This window comes from Gigantopelta aegis, chromosome 1 (assembly GCF_016097555.1).
Source record: "Gigantopelta aegis isolate Gae_Host chromosome 1, Gae_host_genome, whole genome shotgun sequence".
Taxonomy (NCBI): domain Eukaryota; kingdom Metazoa; phylum Mollusca; class Gastropoda; order Neomphalida; family Peltospiridae; genus Gigantopelta; species Gigantopelta aegis.
Window position 1 is genome coordinate 21070798 of NC_054699.1, and position 21759 is coordinate 21092556.

The following is a 21759-nucleotide window of genomic DNA, read 5'->3' on the forward strand; positions in this document are numbered from 1 at the left end:
ATTGAAGAGAAAACCTGCTGTTGCCACTTCATGGGCTACTCTTTTCGATTAGCAGCAAGGGTTCTTTTACATGCACCATCCCACTTTTATATGCACCATCCCACAGACAGGGTAATACATACCATGACCATGGATATACCAGTCGTGGTGCACTGGCTGGAATAAGAAATAGCCCAATGGGCCCACCGACAAGGATTGATCCCAAACCGACTGCGCATCAAGTGAGCACTTTACCACTGGGCTACATCCCGCCAATTACTTTTAGTAAATTTCATATGAAAAAAATAAAATAAATAATAATAATAAAAAAACAAAGCCGTTCCCTGTGGGATGGACTATAGTTTATCAGATTTTGAATATACATCACCGTGTATGGTGCTATGGAATGGCGTGGACATATATATATGAAGGATTTTTTTTATTAAGAATGTTCATGTACACACATGCAGGTTGTCATTTTTTTTTTTTACCTGCATGGCAAGTCTATATTACGTTTGAAAAATATGCCAACAAATATGCCCACCAACCTAACCCACACACAATTATTTCTGGGGATGCCCTTTGCATACAAAATGTGGTGCAGGGGTGTAATATTCTCTATGAAAATGGCCAATATAGTACAATTTCAAACAATTATGAAAATTTGTTAATCAAAATAACCTCAGGGCTGCAAACATTACACTTTCTTAAATATATCAACCTCTAGTTCGAGCCAGGCTAGACCATCGATACATCAGTTATTTGGCGATTCTTACGCACATGATTTGTTGTTGTATATTAAAATATCCATTCTACCAACATACATGTATTTTATGTCTCAAGGAGATAATTCCGAGTTTATTGCCATTGTAAATGCTTAGAAAGACTATTAGTCCAAAACATTTTACAATGGTAGCAAATTCAGGGCAGTGAAAACTGCAAAATATACAAATTGACAAAAAAAATTCTGTGCCTAACATCTTGCTGTTTCTTTATAAAAATATGTATTTTGTACTAAAACTATTTAAATATTTCATCAGCTAATAAAATTTATTTGTTTAGAATGGAAATGTAATTAACATTTGAAAAAAAAAAAAAAAATTCACACAAGTATCCTATCCACTATTAGTCGATGAAATACTTGAAACTCAAATATTCAAATAACCATCTCATGTACAGAACAAGACAGACTAAAATATACATAGGCAGCAGTTGTAATCAAGTTATAATTGTGTAAGACTGCCAACCTGTTGACAGCTCTGAAATCTGTTAATTGGTGATGCTACTCTGCCTTTTAAAGTGTTAAAAAACAGGACCCCAATTTACGAAGCAATCTTAGCGCCAAGATCACCGTAAGTGCTTAACAAATGTATGCACTTGAGGTGATCTTAGTGTTGCAATCACTTTGTAAAACAGGGCCCTGGCCTGGTGCTTATAAACTTTTTAGAGTCTAGACTTGAAACTCTAACAGAGTCTGAGACATTAACGTCATGAAAACACCACACACCATATGAAGCAATCTTAGCATCAAGATATCATAAAACCCACTGAAGACTAATAGCGTTGGATGTAGTGACGTCATAGCCTTACGATGGTTTTATGATATTGTAGCCCTAAGATAGCTTTGAAAATCTCTAATCATTACTAGATTGCAGAACACCAATCTCGTAACTGAAAGCTAATAAACTGTTAAATAACATCTTGGGGCATGTCTTTCTTTTAATTAGTCTACTGAAATTTAACAGAAAAAAAGAAGAAAAAGTTGACATCTTAGAGGACACAATTCAATGTACGTTTTATAATACATTTGTACAAGTAGTAACGTGTTAGCATCAACACAGCAACATTAACACAATGTTGATACATATTTCAATGGACTACCCATCAACCCTTTTTCATAGACTACTACAAATGTTATACGAGCTGTCATCCAGGGAAAACAGTCACAATTTATGTACTGAACTAAAAGTCAACTATTTGTATAAATTATTTGTGCCTGCAGAATACACTAAACGTCGTCCCACTAATGAAAAAACTGCAATAGATGTGTATGATCAAGGCAATTACACAGGAGGCAGATGACCTCAGTCGTAGCAATAATATTTAGGACAGACATCTCAAGACTCAAAAGGTCACTGCATTGAAGACGGCAGTCTCTAATAATGAAGTCTTGCATCACTGTCTATGATAGTTCTTTAGCTTTGACAGTTCTTCAGCAGTGACATTTCATCTCCTGCACTTAAGTGGATATCCTGTCCTAAGGTTTCTTCAGAGCTGTCAGTGATAGGTTTGTTTTTCACTTTTAGGTCTGATATTTCAGCCACTGTACTTAAGTCGAAATCCTGTTTTTCTTCATAGCCGTCAATGAATTTTTTTTGTTTTCTTTAAATCTAATTTCAGCACAACACTGAAGCTTGTATCTTGTAATAATGAAGCTATTCATAGCCGTCAATGACAGAATCTTCAAGGCCTACATTTCAATTACCTAAGCCATAAAAATAAAGATAATATTCTATTACTATGTCTTTCACAGCCTCCTTTAATCCACTACATTGATCTAAAATGAAAATGATGGTGGACCAAAAAAACTACAAAACCCCCCAGAATAACTGCAGGTTCTTGAAAAGTGGTTAATGACAACTTTCTATAAACAGAAAAGTGACTGGAACAATATTTGGGTGGCATTGAAATTCAGTTTTTGTAAAGTCCCTAGGTTTTCACCTGACTGGAACAATTTCTGAGTGGCACTGAAATCCAGAATTCCTGAAACTCCCATGTTTTTAACTGACAGGAATTTTTTTTGGGTGGTTAGAGTTTTTGTATAGTCCCTAGGTTTTCACCTGACTGGAACAATTTCTGAGTGGCACTGAAATATAGAATTACTGAAACATCCCTCGATTCTTCACTCGACTGAACACAATATCCTCATTATTAAGAAGTCTTACATGTCTATCACCAATCCAACACCTGGGCTACAGACTGGTGAAAAATAAACAGCAGGGAAGTAGTGCTTGGCCACCTGATAAAAAAAACCTCCAAACATCTCTAGCTCCTATCACGTTTTTTTTTAACTTGCTATCGAACACAATGTCTGTCAGTTTGTCTGTCCCATTATTGCTGCACATGATTATTTCCAATGAGAAAAGTAAAAAAAAAAAAAAACAAGGAAAAAAAACCCCAACCCCCGAACACTTTTAGCTCATGTCGACAGACTGGTCAGAGTCCGAGTCATTGTCTGAAAAGTTTTCTGAGGGGGTTTCTGTGGCAGTGCGCGAGTGATGACCCGATGACCCAAGACTGGACTGCCGTGACAGACCGTGTCCAGTCACCGTGGCAACTTCTTGGTCGGTATCCGTTATACTGAGGTACGCTTGTGCTGCTGCCGTCTGCTGGTATCTGTAATAAAAAAAATAAAAAAAGGTCCAATCACCACCAAGATGAAAGTGGATTATGAAAACTAAATTATGAAATCTAAGATTGGCCCTAGGGTTAAGGTTACAAACTGATCTAAAATGGCAGCCCCCATTCAGAATGTATGCAAGTATCAACTAAAACCATATCTTAAGCCTAGCTCAGGTTGACTTTGGAATTAAACCAATCAGACGCCCAACAGTCGGAATCAGAACAAAATTTACACTCGGGTCATAAATGGGGAAAATCACATGAGTCGTGCGACGTGTGAAATTCCCACTCGTAAAATCACAAGCATGTGATCTGTGTTCGACAGTCGGGAACCTGTTTATTCGCATTGCATAAATTGAACATGTTGAACTCTTGATTTTGTTTTATCGCAGACTAATGCCGATCATCGTAACAGCATTGCAAGAGCACTCAGGTCACTGGATTGGCAACGAATCTGTTACACACGATCGTGGCACAATTGCAGTCTGATGCAGAAAAGTAATTAGGTGATTGATTTCTATAAGGTCGACCTGAGCTAGGTTTTAAGTTTTAGATGGAGAATATGATTACTTTTTTTTACAAACAGTAGACAACCTAAAAATACTGTATAGACGATTAAAAATACAGAATTCGCGGTAAATCTGGAAGACTTCTATCTCTATACATATTGTTATAATATCAGTGCTAGCTCTCAGTTAGTTAACACAAAGTTTCGCCAAATTATCTATTAAACTTCAAAAATGGCAAAAAAACAGGGTTTTTTTTTAAATAAAACGTAGTAAAAATTATTTTGCAAACTTAAAATAAAATTCGCCAATTGTTTTTAAAATTCGCAATTCTGTTCACTTGATTTTTGCTCAACTTATTGTTAGGTTAAATGAAAAGTAAAAGTTTGTTTTATTTAACGATGCCGCTAGAGCACATTGATTTTTTATCTTATCATCGGCTATTGGACGTCAAAACATATGGTCATTCTGACACTGTTTTTAGAGGAAACCCGCTGTCGCCACATAGGCTACTCTTTTTACGACAGGCAGCAAGGGATCTTTTATTTGCGCTTCCCACAGGCAGGATAGCACAAACCATGGCCTTTGTTGAACCAGTTATGGATCACTGGTCGGTGCAAGTGGTTTACACCTACCCATTGAGCCTTGCGGAGCACTCACTCAGGGTTTGGAGTCGGTATCTCGATTAAAAATCCCATGCCTCGACTGGGATCCGAAACCAGTACCTACCAGCCTGTAGACCGATGGCCTGCCACGACGCCACCGAGGCCGGTGTTAGGTTAAATGAATACACATTGTTAAAACACTGGACAATCAAATTACAACAATTACACCTCAGTAGTGTAGTGGTTAAGCCACCGAGCTAAAGGCAGTTAGGTACTGGGTTCGCATATCAGTACCAGATCCCACTTTTTCAATACGATTTTCTCAAATTCAAGCACTTTTAAAATCTGTATGAAACCTCTACGAAGATTGATTTACCTTCCACATTCCTGTACACATCTAAGAAATGTACAACATTATACAAGTCTTCACCACAAGCAAAATCAAGCCAAGCTCAGAATCACTATCCTGATATGTTATCATTTGATGTTTCAAATAAATTTTATTAAATTATTTTATTGCAAGGCAATCGTTTTCTAGGCAAGTACAAGGAACACTTGCCGAAAATTGCACTAAATTCTTTAGTAAGAATATATTTTGCAGGTATCATAAACAAACATACACACTGTGATTATTAAATTATGTACCTTGCTTGTTGAACACTAACTGCTGATGGATCGATAGGTCTTATGCCACTTGAGACAGCTGGTAAAGACTTCGAATTCTGCGCCATATCTACAACAGACAATTAGGTCATTAGATAAAAGTCGATAATGGTTGTTCAGGTTACCACAGGTTAAGAAAGTCGAGAATGGTATTCATTCTCCACAGAATCTTATTAAGACTAAAACTATACCACCTAAAATTTTGATCAACTTAGTGTTATTAACAGTAAGAACAGTGTCATGAACGAATTACAAAAGATAAAAAGTTATTGGTTTTGTTTAACGACACCACTGGAGCACATTGATTAATTAATAATCGGCTATTGGATGTCAAATGTCAAATTTTTCTTAGAGCTACGACAGTAATTATTTTTAAAATTGCCGTGAGAGAAAAATTCTTAAGTTCGAGCCCTGTTATTATGTAGTTGAAATGTATTTCATGCCAGTACACTGAAAGTTATCTGTGATGTTTTATAGATCTTACCTAGCACATACGGCTCCAGGGCTTTAGGAACCATTTTAGCAGCTCGTATCAAGTCAGGATGAGAACACTGGCCTTTCTCCAAACCAAACGCCATGCCCATTCGCTTCAGCACCTCAATATCATCATGAATTTCAAACGTGTTATCGAACTTAAATAAATATTCATACCTGAAATTACAACAGAAATATATGATTAAGGTTTAAGCTGGATGCTAAACATTAATTGCAATTTGGCGAATTTAATAATTAAAAAAAATCTGTAGTCAAATAACATTTAGATAAACAGAATTATTTTTAGAAACACAATGTCATACGAACGAGTTTTCAAATCAGCATTGTGGCGAATTGGTAATGATTTGTATTTGCCAAATTCCAACACTAAATCGCATTTGGTGGTTTGGTGAATAACACCGTAAACCCTGCATGATTACATAATTAGTATGCACAAGAAAATTTAGTTAAAACTGCGTCAATTGAAAAACCTTACCCGTCGCTTTTATAGAAATATATTAGGTTTTCCCCAATTGATCCGTGTTACAGTCTCCAACAAGGGTTGAATGTCTTATTTTGTTTTAACTACTCAGCGAGTTGGACAGACCTCCATGCACCAACAGTGTTTTACCCAATAACATAGTAGTGTACACACTTATTAAACAGGTCAGTAAGAACGAAGCAAAAATAACACTGTAAAAACCGATCAATTGCTTAAGAAATGAATGCTGTATAACCATTCTTACTTGTCATTTGAAATACTGCAGTCTATGACAGTCTTTTTACTCGTGTTTACGATAATGAACGGTAACTGTATGGCAGAGTTTGCAGCTGGTGGGCCGTGAAATTTTTCTACATCATGGTTTCTGTTCACCAGATTCTTGAATGCTATTTGCTAAAAAACAAAAAACCCATTGTAACATCATGGCAGTTATCTATTATGATCTTACAGGCGTCAAAACCGAGGTTAAGAATGAATTTTCTTTTAGTTAAATGATTAAATCACTGTACAAGAATTTCAAGGTGTATTTTTTTCAATAAAGAACACTTTATTGTCCCTAAAACAGAATAGTGTCATGGTTGGGGTGCCCTGAGCTCAGTATTACCAGTTGTTTTTAAACAGCATGATTATATTATATATACACACACACATCATATTGGCAAATATATATATACATACCTATCGACACATATTTACAGATACAAAAATAGTATTTTAACATCTTGATTGCAACATATGTTTGAGAACCTACTTGTAAAATTAATTCTTGCAACTGTTGAGTTTTATGTTTTATCCTCTCCAATCTTCTTTGTTTTTCCACCTGAAAGTAACAAGGCAAAATAGGTCAATTTTTTATAATCTACTAATTGTAACTAGACATTTTACGAGATCGAATAGCATAGTCTTCGACATGACATAATGAATCATTGAATGGATTGAATGAATGGAGTGAATGAATGACACTTCAGTACAAGAAATATACTGGCTGTTGGAAGTCATAGATGATTCACACCAATATAGATATTATGTAGTCACAACAAAATGTGAACAACTGTGGAAAAAATACATATACATACATACATAGCGTCACAATTTTTTACCTATGGCAATTTTAAAAATATTTTTACTGTAGGCAAAATGCTCACTTACATGGTTTTAAACCAGTATCTTTTGCAACAAAAAAAAAAAATATAAAAAATTATTCCATAAACCAACGGCAATAATTTTGATCCAGTGGCAAACTGGTACAGCCCGTAACATAGCATTTCATGTAGCAACTACAGCAACTGCCGTCAGTGCCATCGTTATCTTTCTGGATACTGCAGGCAAAATATCTCGCCCGGTAGTAGGGGTGCATAGTAGGTGGTTTCAAGTGCCTCTTAACAATGCCAGAAGTAACTACTGAACACTCCCCGAAGTAGTCAGAATAAGCCCACGGCTAAAAGCTGATGGGGAATGGCAAGTGTGTGGCACGAGTAGCCACAAGAGACAAGCACCTGTCGCAGTTGGAGAGACAGGGACTGGGATGTGGAGGTGGACAGCGAAAGAAGTTGAAAGATAGGAAGAGTTGCCAGATCGGGAAGAAATGAGATGGAATTCAAAGGAGAGAAAGGAAAGGGGGCAGTGGGATAAAAAAAAATAATAATAATTAAAAAAATATATATATACTTAGTATATCTCGCCTGACGTCACGCAAATCAACATACTGTACACCAGGGGTGGGGAAAAACCCTTTTTTCCCCGGTCTTGGACCGATTCTCGATATCTGAGACCGAAAATATTTTTTAAAAACACGCGTTTGCCGGTCCCACTTTTGTCATTCTTGTCGGAAGCACCTGTCCATTTCTATTACTGGAACAAATTCCTATCAGTCAAGTGGACTGGCCAGCCCAGACATCGGTATCTCGTGCATGATTTAAAATAATAAATAAATAGTGGTCAATATGGCTGGTGTTTCAGACGTTTGTGATTTTAAAGTCTGCCTAAGTATATCGCCAGTCACTGAAGTCGGACCTACAGTAGTGTCAATCGACTGCCACTAGGCTAGACATTTGTCAAAGTCGCTGAGCCAGTCAAGATATTACACAGACATTAACGATAGCACCATTCGAGAGCCATCAAGGTATTACACTCCAATTAAAACAAAGGACCCAGAATTTGTAACTGGTTACAATTAACACCTGTCAACACCTATGTACGGAGCTCTGTTGGGTCGAGTGTCCTAGTCCGAAGCAAGAGGCTTTTGTGCAATACAAACTGCTTAAAATAGCATAAAATATAATGAAATAATCTATAAATGTATTTATTGTTGACTGTTCAATGTAGTGTATCCAATAATTATAAAGGATTTTAAAATTAACAAAAAGTTTTCACCTTTTTTTTAACAAGTGGGAGTAAGCAGAACAGCGACATGTACTGTTATCTCAAGAGCCAGTCGAGGTCAAATTTCATCCAATCAGTGATGATGTTATTACTTTTTGTTTAAACATGTGCTAGCTCAGGCTGTCAAACGCTTCAACGGTGCCATCTTTTATTAATTTTTAGGATACAGTACTGAATACTCGTACTTTTTATACATATATGGGAATTAAAATTCATAACTTTTATTCCTTTTTTACATTATTTATTCTATTATGTAAAATATATACAATTTGTGGGGTTTTTCATTGATCATATGTGATTAATTATTTAATTTTTTTCATGTTTTCATGTTTATCGTTTCGCGTTCATGATTCAAGATAAAACTATACAAATATCACTATGATTTTTTAAAACACTATTTGGCAAATATCGTTTTTTAAATGTTCTTTTTTTTAAATTCCTTTCTCTCCACCCCCTTTTTGAGTTGAAAAAGTGTTCGTTGGCAAGTATTTTCACTTGACAACACGTTGTGGTCATTTTCAGGAATTATACAGCCGTTAAAGATGACAACAGCTAGAAACTGATATTACACTGCTTACAAACACTGCTACTACTGACCTCTAAATTGGTGCACTCCTGTGCTGAATTCGTCGGCAGTCCTATCCATTTAATTTCTTTTTTCTCCTTTGAAATGATGTTCATGGCCATTAGAACATTCAGTGCGTCGTAGACTCGTCTTCGGATGTTCTTTTGATCATACTGAAATAAGGTAACAGTTACCTGTTGACAAAACAATTCACCCGACACAATTCAAACCAAGATGTTAAACAGCACTCAAACTTGTATTTAATGGCAGATACCTATATCGTAACAACAAAAAAGGAGAAAAAAAAGGAGAAAAAAGAAGGCTTTCTAGAACATGTGCATTCTTAAAAAAGTCAAATAAATACATTAAATTATTTTAAAATGTAAGATGGCCTCTTTGAAAAGATTTCGTATCATATAAACTGGCAGTCTTAACAAAACCATGAAGAATTCATTTTCAAATCCTATTCAAGGGGCATAGATCATGTTTTGATGGAAACTATTATCGTATTGTTGAGTTACGTTAACATCAGTAATTATATAATTTGGAAATAGCGTGTATTACATTTTGGATATATTGCAGCGTTTATTGCAACAGTCCTTGCAATTCTGTAACCCGCCTTGGCAAAATCAAACGCCAAGACCAAAGTAGTTTGCATTAGCTAAAATAGAACTGAAGTCAGAATTTTGTTTTCAATACCTATGTAACATCTTCTCGGTATTACACATACATTTTTGTTGTTGAAAAGGCTGCTGTCAATTGATATTTGCTTCAGGTTTTACATTGTTGCTGAATGCAGACGTTTTACATAAAAGGCCTTTGTACACAGTTTTTGACATGGCTCTTGCGAGATTACAAAAAAACTGCATCGGGCATATGAAAACACTGGCCAGGTCTTGATAATCATAGAATCAATTTGTTGATGAATCTGTTTTCCATGTTTGCAGAACGCTCGCATCACACTACAAGCAGTGCACATTGAAAATGACCTGTATGTCGGGGTTTTGTTTTTTTCAAAGTTGTGCTGAAGTGAATAGAATTCAAAACTTACATTGATACCGTCGGACGGAGAAGCCATGTTTCTGGGATCACTAAACTCGGTGACCAGTTCATCGGCCACTTCATTGTAGGACGTCACCCCTTTCAACTGCACCTTCTCACACACCTTCATAGAAAAGTGTCTCAGACCTTTCCCTCCTTTCTCGCCTTTTTTACCTCGTTTACTGAAACAAACGAAAACAATATATATCATTTGAAATATATATATATACTACTCAAAAGAATTTAAGGGTCAGACGATATTTTCAACATTATTTTCTAAATGTCAATGATATTAGCTAGACCATAATGTCACGCATGGTATTGTTCCATTTGACGAAAGTGGGTCTAAGCAACCCATAAATGAATTAAAATCCACTGTCATCGACACTGTCGACTAGTTCTAATGGCGAAAACATGCTTACATTTGCACGTAAATTAGGGCGAAAGCGAAAGGTCTGCTAAGTGCCCATAACTTGCTTTTTCACAAAGCGCTTAATTTGCACGCTTTGCATGTGTATTCCATGTTCCCAATGCTGAATTTCCGTATAATTGGAGCTTGCGTTCGTGTATGGTGCACACTACAAATTCGACAATGGTACGACGTCAACTGACTATCGAAGATCGAGGAAGGGCTATTGCTTGGCTTCAGGATGGCAATACGCAAAGAAATGTTGCTCTGAGACTTGGTGTCGGTCAGAGTGTCGTTGGCTGACTGTGGCAACGGTACTAAGCAACGAATTCTGTTCGAAATCATCCACGTCGGGAAGACCCCGAAGCACTACAAATAGAGAGGACCGCTACATCACCAATATGGCTCTATGTCAATGCACAACCACTGCACGCCGATTACGTGACAATCTGCGGACTGCGACTGGAACTCGAGTGTCTGATCAAACCATACGCAATCGTCTGAGAGCCAATAATCTACGCTGCCGTCGCCAGGTTGTTCGACCACCTCTCCTACCACGTCACAGAACGGCCAGACGTCACTGGTGCACGCTTCATCTGCGGTGGCAACATGTTCAGTGGGGTCGAGTGATGTTCACTGATGAGTCCAGGTTTAGTCTCCAGTTCAATGACGGTCGGGTTCGTGTCCACAGACATCCTGGGGAGCGCTTCGCTGACGTTAACGTTAGACAACGTCACCGATTCGGTGGTGGCAGCGTCATGGTGTGGGGCGGCATCTCTATCCACCACAGGACCCCCCCTCTATGTGGTGGATGGCAATCTGAATGGAATCCGCTATCTGAATGAGATTATCCGGCCGTTGGTTCTCCCAGGCCTTCAGCAGATTGGCAGTGGGTGTTCTGCAGGATGACAATGCCTGAACCCACCGCGCCAGGGTGGTAACGGACTTTCTCAGACAACAAGGTATCGCCAGGATGGATTGGCCAGCATATTCGCCTGACTTGGCCCCAATAGAGAACACCTGGGACGAATTAGGCAGGAGAGTTCGGGATAACCATGCCCCTCCGGCCAACCTTCATGATCTGGGTCAACTTCTTATGGCAGAGTGGCAGGCCATTCCCCAAGAGTTCTTCAGACGTCTGATCAACAGCACGAGGCAACAATGTGTCGAGTGTATTCGCGCCAGGGGTGGATTCACACACTATTAAACGAATGTTCTAATGTGTAAAATCCATGTTTGACAACCTTCAACTCTGACAGCATGTCATGTGACTTTCTTGTATACAGTGACGTTTATTTGTGGTTTTTTGTAAATATGGAACAATAAATAAAAAATTTGGTGTAGTTTACATCATCAATCTAATACACTCTAAAACTTATTTGGTTATAAATTTTTGACCCTTAAATTCTTTCGAATAGTATATATATATACTGTCAAAAAAGAAACGCATAGGCGAAATATTCATGTGTTTCTTTTTTGACAGAGTACATATACTTGTATATATCGAGATCGCCAGATCTCAACCCCATTGAACATCTATGGGACGAACTGGACAGATGTGTACGCCAGCGTGACCTGGAGCCTCAGACGCTTCCGCAACTGTCACATGCACTGTAGGAAGAATGGGCTAGGATTCCACGTGATTCCATGTCAAGGAGATGTCGCGCAGTGATCGATGCTGCGGGTGGCCACACAAGGTACTGATTTCAGCACCCTCATGTGACGAAAACGCCTCCACTGCCGTCAGTCCATAGCAAGAACATTGTCACATACTCATGTTAAATTTGACTGATACGATCATAAATAACGAAATTAACCCACTTTGTATTAAAAAAATAATTCCATGAATATTTCACCTATGCGTTTCTTTTTTGACAGTATATATATATATATATGTGTGGCTGCACGACAAAAGGTGCCGGATGTCGCGCATTGTAGTATCGCGTAACAGCCAATTACAATAAAATACATGAAAAAAATATTTTTATCGTTTTTAGCACAAACAGTTTTTAAAACAACTTAACTTTCATACTAATACATAGTTTTTTCCTAAAATAAAACAATAAAACATGTTATTTGGTGATTGTGTACAGCCTGTCAAATTCTAATTGTCTTTAATTACGCAAGAATTAATCACTTATTTGGCTGAGTTTATTATAAAATCTTGGACTTTTCAACGCCAAGTATTGCATACCACTGGAAAGGTCGTGAACTCTACTTTCTAAATATAGCAAGTGCGCAGATATATTTGTCACGTAGGAGTAATGCGCATTGAGACAATTTCCGTGGCAAAATTCAACAATTACTTTTTTCCCAAACTACAAAATAAGAAACACGTGCGATCGTCTGTTCAATTTATGAAGTAAAAATGCATTTGAAGTAGTACTAAGACTGTGTATGTTGTAATGCGAGACGTGAAACGTATTTAAATCGAGCTAAATCAAGACGAAGATGTAAAAAAACAAGTGCCTGCTCGATTCACGGTATCAATTGAGAAAATGGCGGTGCCCGTGAGACCAGCATGTGTAATGACAAAGGAAGCTGAGGTGGCTCGCCAGTTGAATTCGCTATTAAACATCAATGCCAGTATGAGAAACATTGCTTCTGACGATGTGTTACAAGACATTATTATGGACTACTTTGTAAGTAGGGATCAGAATGAGTCAGAATCGGATTTCGAATCAAACGAATCTATTTACTGAAATCGAGGTGGTCATCGGGCTCATTACTCTGGCCGTGTTACAACCTGGTATGTGAGAACTTACTGTATGTTCAAAGCTGGAGAACTATTGACTTATGTTTGACTAAATATTCCTGTCTAGTCATAGCATTCATATTTGGTGTGAGCACTGATAGTTTCTCATTTTATTGATGGTGGATACTATTGTGCATTTTTTTTTTTTTTTTTTTTTTAATAAAGGGGGGAGGATGTATAATGGAGGATCAATATAAATTCTTGTCAATGGCATATACTGTTAAAACAAATATTACATGGTTACAGAGTACAGAATAACTTGGTTGGCATATATTATTATTATTAATGAAGATTTCAAGCAATAATGAATCAGGTTTTTTGTGTAAAACTTCGGACTTCATTTTCTCAAAGATGGTCCTTTGGAAAAAATCATAATTGTCCGTACAAAAAGTTCAAATTTCGGAAAGTTTTCATCCGATTTTCATAATTAAAACAGAATTGTGCTCTGTAGTATGTGCTTTATCTTATTCCTTCAAAAACACCTTCTTCTTTTTTTGGACCATGTGGCACCTTTTGTCATGCAGCCACACACACACATATATATATATATATATATACATTCAAACTCAGAGCTTTAGATCTCACTAATTTAGGCACAAGAGGGACTTTCGAGTGCAGGAAGGTCATTTTTAGTTCAGTACTGTCAGTAACAGCTGATGGACAGTTGTCAATATTTAGAAATAGATTTCAAGTTATTTTAATTTAATTAAACTTAACATTTCACTGGTTTTGAGGTGAAATATTTTGAGGTCAGCCTGTCAAGTACTTAATTTGGGTGTGATGGGCACAATGTTTATCGCCTTGACTTTGATGCAATCTATAAAGCCCCGAAACTAAGGTGAATGATATTACAGTGCTTTTTATCATCTGTAACAATTTTTTTACCATTTATTTCAGTGGTCAGTTTAATTTGACATATAGGTCATAAGCAATCCAATGTCTGTAATCTCCAACATGTCTTTAGTAGACTAGTAAACGAATCTGTGAAATGATATATTGCACATTGTTAAACAGATGTAGATGGTTGTTGCTATATGCTAGGACAGATTTTCTAGACAAATGTTTTAGGATCTTTCTACAGCAAATGTGAAAATAATTCAGTTGATAAAGAAATCCACAAGTAGTAACAAAGCACGGCAAGTGTTACATGCAACAGAGTAAACAAATAAATAAAATAATAATGCTAAGGGCACTTAACACACAAATTTATTCTATTTTTTTTGTCAAAGTTAAAACTCCAAAAATAAAAGCTCCAACCTGTCGTTATTAAATTCTGCTTCCAGTGTGATTTCAGGATGACGTTTCCGTGCCGACCATGGGGAGGTGTCCATCTGTACGAGGGTCCCACGGGCAGGACTCGACGCAATATACTGAGGTGAACCCTAAACCAAAAAAAACAACAACACCTGATTAAATACAACTGTAAAGGATTACCATGTAGCATTTTTTAATCATTCAACACAAAAACTACAAATACTTCATTACAATATTCTTTTAAAAAAGTTTTTTTTTAAATACACCCGTATCAATAAAAATTGACTATAGATGGTGTGGTGGTGGTGCTTTTTTTTCTTTTTTTTTAAACTTTTTTTTAACATTTAAATACCTTTTGTCTACAGAATTAAATTTTTAAATCGTAACCATTCACTAAAGTCTAATGTGACAATCATTGAGAAAAAAAGACCAACCCATATTTGAGATTTAAATCATAAAAAAAATATAGAGCATGAATCAACATAAAAGACTGTTCATGAAGCTATCAATGACAAATTGTTTTTATGGTCTATGCATCATCAGCCCCCTAAACACATGCATGTTGCTTTAATATATGAACTTTGTAAAGAAAAATGATTGCATTTCACAAGGGATTTTTTTCAGGGGTGGGGTGGGGGTGGGGGTTTATTATTTTTTTTATACATAATTTACTAGCCAATCGTGCTAGGTCAGAGAAATTTACTAGTCCAACCCCTGCAACATATTGCCCACAGCAATCAACAATGCTATGCAGTTTTTAATTTTTCAATGCACTTTTTTGTCTTGAACTAGATTTAGGGTTGTTTTTTTCAATGGCATGTTGTTGTTTTTTGCTGTGGAATTTTTTTTAAATGTAGGGGTTGTAGTCTGATGAAATTTTTTTTTATCTAAAGTCATGGGTGTCAGACTACCGTATTCTAGAAGCCCTGATATCTATCAGAAATACAAACCTGATAGTTCTGGGTCTTGGGCAAAAGTTGCGGTGACATTTTTTGTGGTGAATTCGTGATTGGCACAGCCACAAGATGAATTGCTAAAATAAACAATTGTATTATTATTACTAGACACCAAATAAGCAATATAAACAAAAATGTCAAATATCCAAAGATCAAACTCTAATGTTCAGTATCGCCCAGTACACAATTTATCACTATGATCAGATTTGTAACAAATCTTATATAACTACATTTCATTTCAACGCTGTCCTGGCACACACCTCAGCTATCTGGGCTGTCTGTCCAGGACAGCGGGTTAGTAGTTAAGTGGTTAGTGAAAGAGAAGAGGGTGTAATGGTCTTACACCTACCCACTGAGTCGTTAAAACTCACTCTGGGTGGGAGCCGGTACTGGGATGTGAAGCCTGTACCTACCAGCTTTATGTCCGATGGCTTAACCACAATACCATCGAGGCCGGTTTATAAAACTACAAATATGTTTATTAGACCATGATAAAACAAGGGAAGTAACTCAGGTAATGGCAGGTGCCTAGCTTCCATATACGCAGTAAAGCAGCTGCGTACCAGTACCACCTGTGATTACAATTTAATTTTTTTTCATTAAAATATATGGGGGTGGGGGTGAGGGTGGAACTGGCTACAGCCAATAGCATTTTATTCTATCACCGAAAGTTTGCGTACCACCTGAAAATCCCAAGCTAGGCCTCTGTAATGGGCACTCATTCTAATTCTTAAACAGAAGACAGCTGAAAAGAATTAACTGGCTATTATCATATCTACTGCCAAATCCGTATAAAATATAGTCAAATTTGTTCACCAAATAGACTTGGTGAAAGTGATATTATTAAAGATTAGAGTTTGATTTGTTTAACAACACCACTAGAGCACATTGATTTATTAATAATAGGCTATTGGATGTTAAACATTTGGTAATTTTGACATACAGTCTTAGAGAGGAAACCCACTGCATTTTCCCCATTAGTAGCAAGGGATTTTTAATGTGCACCATCCCACAAACAGGATAGTACATACTACTGCCTTTGATATACTAGTCGTGGTGCACTGGCTGGAACTTGACTGTTATATGAAGTGTTCCCATGTAAAATATCTCAAGGACAGGTTGCCTTTACAGAAGAAAAACCTGTCTTGAATGATTTTATCTTGAATAGGACTTTCCTTTGGCACTGTCACCTATAAAGAACATTATAAATACTTATCATAAGAGTTAGGGTTAGGGTTAGTGACATTGCCAAAGGAAAGTCCTTCCTTTATCTTAAATTACTCAAATACTGTGCTAACTCAATGTTAATAAGAGAAATAAAATACATTTTCCTGTCTGTTCTTTGAATCCTTTCAAATCACCATTAGCATCAATTATTCCTGCCTGAAAAAAATAAAAAAAATAATTAATGAATTGATGGACAAATATTGGTTTTGATCCATCTGATTTAGGCCCATGTATGCACTCTATATATCTTTTAGCCGTGTTACCGTAAATTCGTAAGCATTCCCATATATATAAATGTAGATACCCTGAAATACTTGCATTCTAATTTGGGGCACAGCAATTACTTAAACAACTTTGGAGCAATCTGAAGCATATGAAGATATTAATGTAACATGTTAATAAATTAAGCTAAAGGTAACAAACATTCTGAGTTCTGTTACAGGGCTCAATTTTTTTTTGTATTTCCTAAGTTCAAGGGCCATAACTTTGTGAAAAATGGGTAAATTGCTGTGAAAGTTAAACTTGATCTGTAATGGTACATGGTAAAGCTATACACATAATTTAAGAAAAAAGTCCTAACAATTACATATATTTATAATACATATCATGTTTGCTGCTTGATGTATCCTGTTGATTTATCTGGGTGGAAGATGGTTTAAACAATATTTATTGTACTATAAACATTAGAAATGGAAAGACTTGTGAATGTTCCAGCATGCTAATACTATCACTAACCTTAAGCCTGAATATACTGAATGCTGGAACGATCAGAAGTCTTGATCGATAAAATACTGTCTCCAAGGGAAGGGCATTAATTTTAAACAGGGTTCTTACACTTGAATTATTTTTTTTAATACTACTTCCAGAATTTAAAAAATAAAAATTTCAGGACATGAAATGTTCAATCAATGAATATTTGTATAACAAAGTGTTGTCTGAATTTAGACAGGTTATGAGGACAACAAAGTAAAGATGCAAAAAAAATAAAAAATAAAAAATAATAATAATAAACCACCAAATTTTTGGCCTAAATTTCCAGGACCATAAAATTTAATGCTTTTTCCAGGACATTCCGGGCCTGGACCCAGGATTCCTAGTATGCATAACAACCCTAATTTATGTAAGTGAAGCAAATAATCACAATTTAAACAATTTCCCTATTAAATATAATCAAGCAATATATACAATCCTTAAAAACATTAATTTATAACCAATGAATAAGGGAATTATAAAATGAAAGTTCAATTTAAACTCATTAGTTCATCACTGTAAGTTTTATACACATATATTTTTATCAATAATCTGTTCTTAACTATCAAATACAAAAGATCATTAATTATCAAAATTAAATTAAAGAATTTTTGTAACAGGTATGAACTGTAAAAATAATATTACAAGTTCACAACAACAAATAATGAAAAGGTGAATTAAACTATAAATTTATTCACACATTAATATTTTATGTATTATTTTAATCATAATTATTTAAATGTAAGCCAAAAAAAAAAAAAAAAAAAAATGATAACCCCAAAACATTGCAATGTTTAATCTTTAAAGTCTGTAAAAAAAATTAATAAAAGTTTTTAAAAGTTAATATTCACAATTTAAAAAGTTCTATAAGGCAAGAGGTTTAAACCATGTATTAAAAAAAAATGTAACTAGCATTAAAACATTAAAAAACCATCATACTCAACAGTGACATTGAATGTACAGTGATGTTCTTCCTGGCAAAAACGTTTCTGATGTGTAGTCTGGCTTACCAGTCCAGGTGGCGACTGACAAAACCAAGCTATTCTTGTTGTCTATTATCATTGAAATGAGCGACAGGTGCTATGTGCGCCCTATTTGGGTCACGCTATACAGGCACCACAGCCACTTGTTACTGTGCCTCACACAAATGACCTGATAGGGTTCAAAAGGTAACAATAGACAGGGCCTCCCCAGCTTTGGCTTGGAGCAGGCAGCACAGGATGCCATCACAGGCAGGAGGTAAACACCACAGGGGAACAAAGGCCATCTCTGAGTCTCCTCACGATGTTACCTAACATCCAGTGAAGCAATTTCACTCCATGGAGTGCAAATCCCAAGCCCATCAGTTTGGAAAAGTTTATCCTTTCATGCTCTCCTGAGTGTTATTTACAGCTTTGGTTTCTAAGATAACATTACAGCAGTTATCACCATCAGTCTTCTGTGTGTGCAAGAAAATTCATTCACTTTTAGCTCTGAGAAATCTTTTTTTTCTTTTTCTTTACAAATTAAAAAAAAACTGTTTTCCCTTTTTAACAACTCGTTTTATTTGTATATAATAATTATTCATGTTGGAAGATTTAAATATTATATAACATTCTTAAAACTTAGCTTTATACAATAAGAACATTATATCCTAATTATTACCCTGTATGCAAAAGAAAGGAATGTTTCATGAATGTATGAATGAATGAATGAAGAAAGAATTTTTTTATATTTTTAAATCCACCAACACCAGCTAGTGGGTGTCAATCAAAGATAGTGCTCACTTTTGAAAGAACAGTTATTAGGTGTTTGATTTATTGAAAGGAGATAACATGCTGCTATCACAGTGGGTACCACAGCAGCCATTGCAGATAAGCTTGGAATGTTGCAGAAACAGCAATTATCATCTGTTTTTACAGGCTCACAATAATAATTTTTGAAATTCAATCATAAATTTAAAAAAAAAAAAAAAAAATTTTAAGAGGGGTGGGGGATTTTTACTTCAGTTTGAGTTGCTGCGAAATGAAGTAGGAAATATCTGGAAAGAATTAAGAGAACTTTTATGAGTCTCTACCACTGTTTTATTCACAAACTAAATTTAAAACTTGTTGCTGGAACTGTTCAAACATTTTAAACTAAGTTAGTAAAAGAGATTCAATTTTTTTGGAAATTAAACTTGATCAACATATTATTGGATCCCATCTACAAGATTGGCTGTCTCAAACTTTCAGATAATATACACTGAAGTCACTGGCATAGCAGGGCTCATCCTGGATCAAAAAATACCTGTAGCCAAAATATTAGCCAAATGGAATTTTTATTAGCCATATTGAAAATGCTTTAGCCAAATTTGTTTGACGCAGTACTGTATAGAGTATTTATATATGAATATAAAAATGTATCTTTTTCAGCTAATTGTGTACAAACTGGAATAAATAGGAATAACAAAACCTCAATGGGGGTAGGGGCAGTTAATATATTACTTCGATTTTTCAGCGGGAGTGGGGTGGGGTGGGGATGGGGTTATGCATTATCTTCAGAGTTTGAAGCCAGTACCCCATACACCCACCCCCACTTCTAAGGCCTATGACATTAAATTAACAAAAATACAGAAATATGGGGGTGGGTGGATGTTTATGGAGGGTGTCGTTTTTTCTTTCTTCCTTTTTTCCCAAATAAAATTTTGAGAGCTTTTTTTCATTTATTATTGAGCACATTATTTCTTTAAATAGCAATCTTTGTTAGTTTGAATTAATTTTTTTTTTTTTTTTTTAAGTGACCCATCAGTTCCCCCACCTCAAACAATTTCATAATTTGTGCCATGATGTTGCTGTTGATTTCAGCGTCGTGTTAAATGCTTATTGTGATTTCTGCTTGCAAAATACCTCGGGTAAGAATGCCGAGTTCACAGTATACTCCATTTGTATTAAAAAAAAAAAAAAAAAAAAAAAAAAAAGTTTAAATGTCACCTCACAGTCTTATATCTAAAATTATCTAACAAATATGATTATTGTAAATTAATTTTATTCAGTGTACATTTAACTACAATTTGTATAAATACTGTATGTTCATTTCCCGCGATCGCGATCTGCATGCGTGCTCTTGACCATGGGTACAAAATTAACAAAGACAAAGCCTGTCAAAGGAATAAACAAAAACTGCAGTTAGGTATTCATTGATGCGAACAACTATTGTTTTTCTACAAATTTACATCAAGATTTACTTTTGCGTAATCGTATTGTTTAATGTCCGCAATGATGTCTCTTGACACGCGAGTGTCAGCTGACTCTGAAGCGTGACGTATTTTCGCACTGAGAGCTGTCCTCAGTTCAGCCAATGAACGTTCTTCCTAACGTTCGCGAACTATTCGATTGGTGTTCGTCGTGTCCATTTGGTTTAACGTGAAGCGCACAAACCAGTCTACCGAACATTTTGTTTTCGCTCGGTCTGGCTAAACTCAGACCTTGAGATAGCCTACATGTCTTTCGGCCCTGAACTAGCATGTGTATTCAAATTGACACGCATTGTCGGTCTGTTTTTATTACTTTGGTTCAAAGTAAAAATATCAAGTTATGGATCTTCCAGACATTGCTGTCATACATCTTGAATGCATACCGTTAAAATTAATAACCGTTATTATTAAAATAAGCGAACATTATAAGGCCTACACTGAATTCTGCATGACACCGTTTCTTGTTACCGGTCGCGAGATCATTATTACACTAATTGAATATTTGGTATTATTATTATGTTTGAGGTGTCGGATTGATTATGTAACCGTTTGTTCACATCAGAAGACAGAAAATGGCTTAGCCAAAATTTTAGCCACTTGCAAATTTTATTAGCCATTTTTTGTAAAAATTAGCCAATGGCTAATTTGGCTGCCGACAGCGCGAGCCCTGCATAGGAAGCGGGGGTAGAGGGATGGGCAAGGTGGCATACCCCCCCCCCCCCCACACACACTTTGTGGGAACAGGGATGTTTTTTATATATTGATACATGTATTTATATATATAAATATGTGTGTGTCCCCCCACTTTTTGGCACCTTCCTATGCCCGTGGAAATTAATCTGAGATAAGAGCCACAAAACTGAACAAGGTAGGAAAGGAAATTAGCAATAGCTCAGCAACAGAATTGGAACAATTTACGCAAAATGAAAGTACATCATAAGTTCAGGCCTGGTGCTTATAAAACTTTTAGAGTCTAGACTTGAGACTGTAACAGAGTCTGAGTTTAGGGTTAGGGTTAAGAAAATCATATAGTAATGATAAGAATCATTAAATTTGTCAAAAGGTTAACTTAAAA

General features: G+C 36.0%; 1 protein-coding gene across 2 annotated transcripts in view; it reads right to left on the minus strand.

Moving 5' to 3' along the window:
- Positions 1 to 324: 324 nt before the first annotated feature.
- LOC121371983 (transcription factor Dp-1-like) overlaps positions 325 to 21759 on the minus strand; it is a 29344-nt gene continuing 7909 nt past the window's right edge. Inside the window, exons 3-12 of one of the 2 annotated variants that reach the window (XM_041498229.1) lie at positions 16819 to 16876; positions 15488 to 15570; positions 14541 to 14665; positions 10130 to 10301; positions 9111 to 9239; positions 6883 to 6951; positions 6376 to 6524; positions 5640 to 5806; positions 5138 to 5225; positions 325 to 3375 (exon numbers count right to left, since the gene is read on the minus strand). In XM_041498229.1, the coding sequence (XP_041354163.1) occupies positions 3174 to 3375; positions 5138 to 5225; positions 5640 to 5806; positions 6376 to 6524; positions 6883 to 6951; positions 9111 to 9239; positions 10130 to 10301; positions 14541 to 14665; positions 15488 to 15570; positions 16819 to 16876 (1242 nt within the window). In that variant the 3' untranslated portion in view covers positions 325 to 3173. Of the gene's footprint in view, positions 3376 to 5137; positions 5226 to 5639; positions 5807 to 6375; positions 6525 to 6882; positions 6952 to 9110; positions 9252 to 10129; positions 10302 to 14540; positions 14666 to 15487; positions 15571 to 16818; positions 16877 to 21759 lie in introns of both variants that reach the window. The other variant, XM_041498221.1, reaches the window with a different exon arrangement.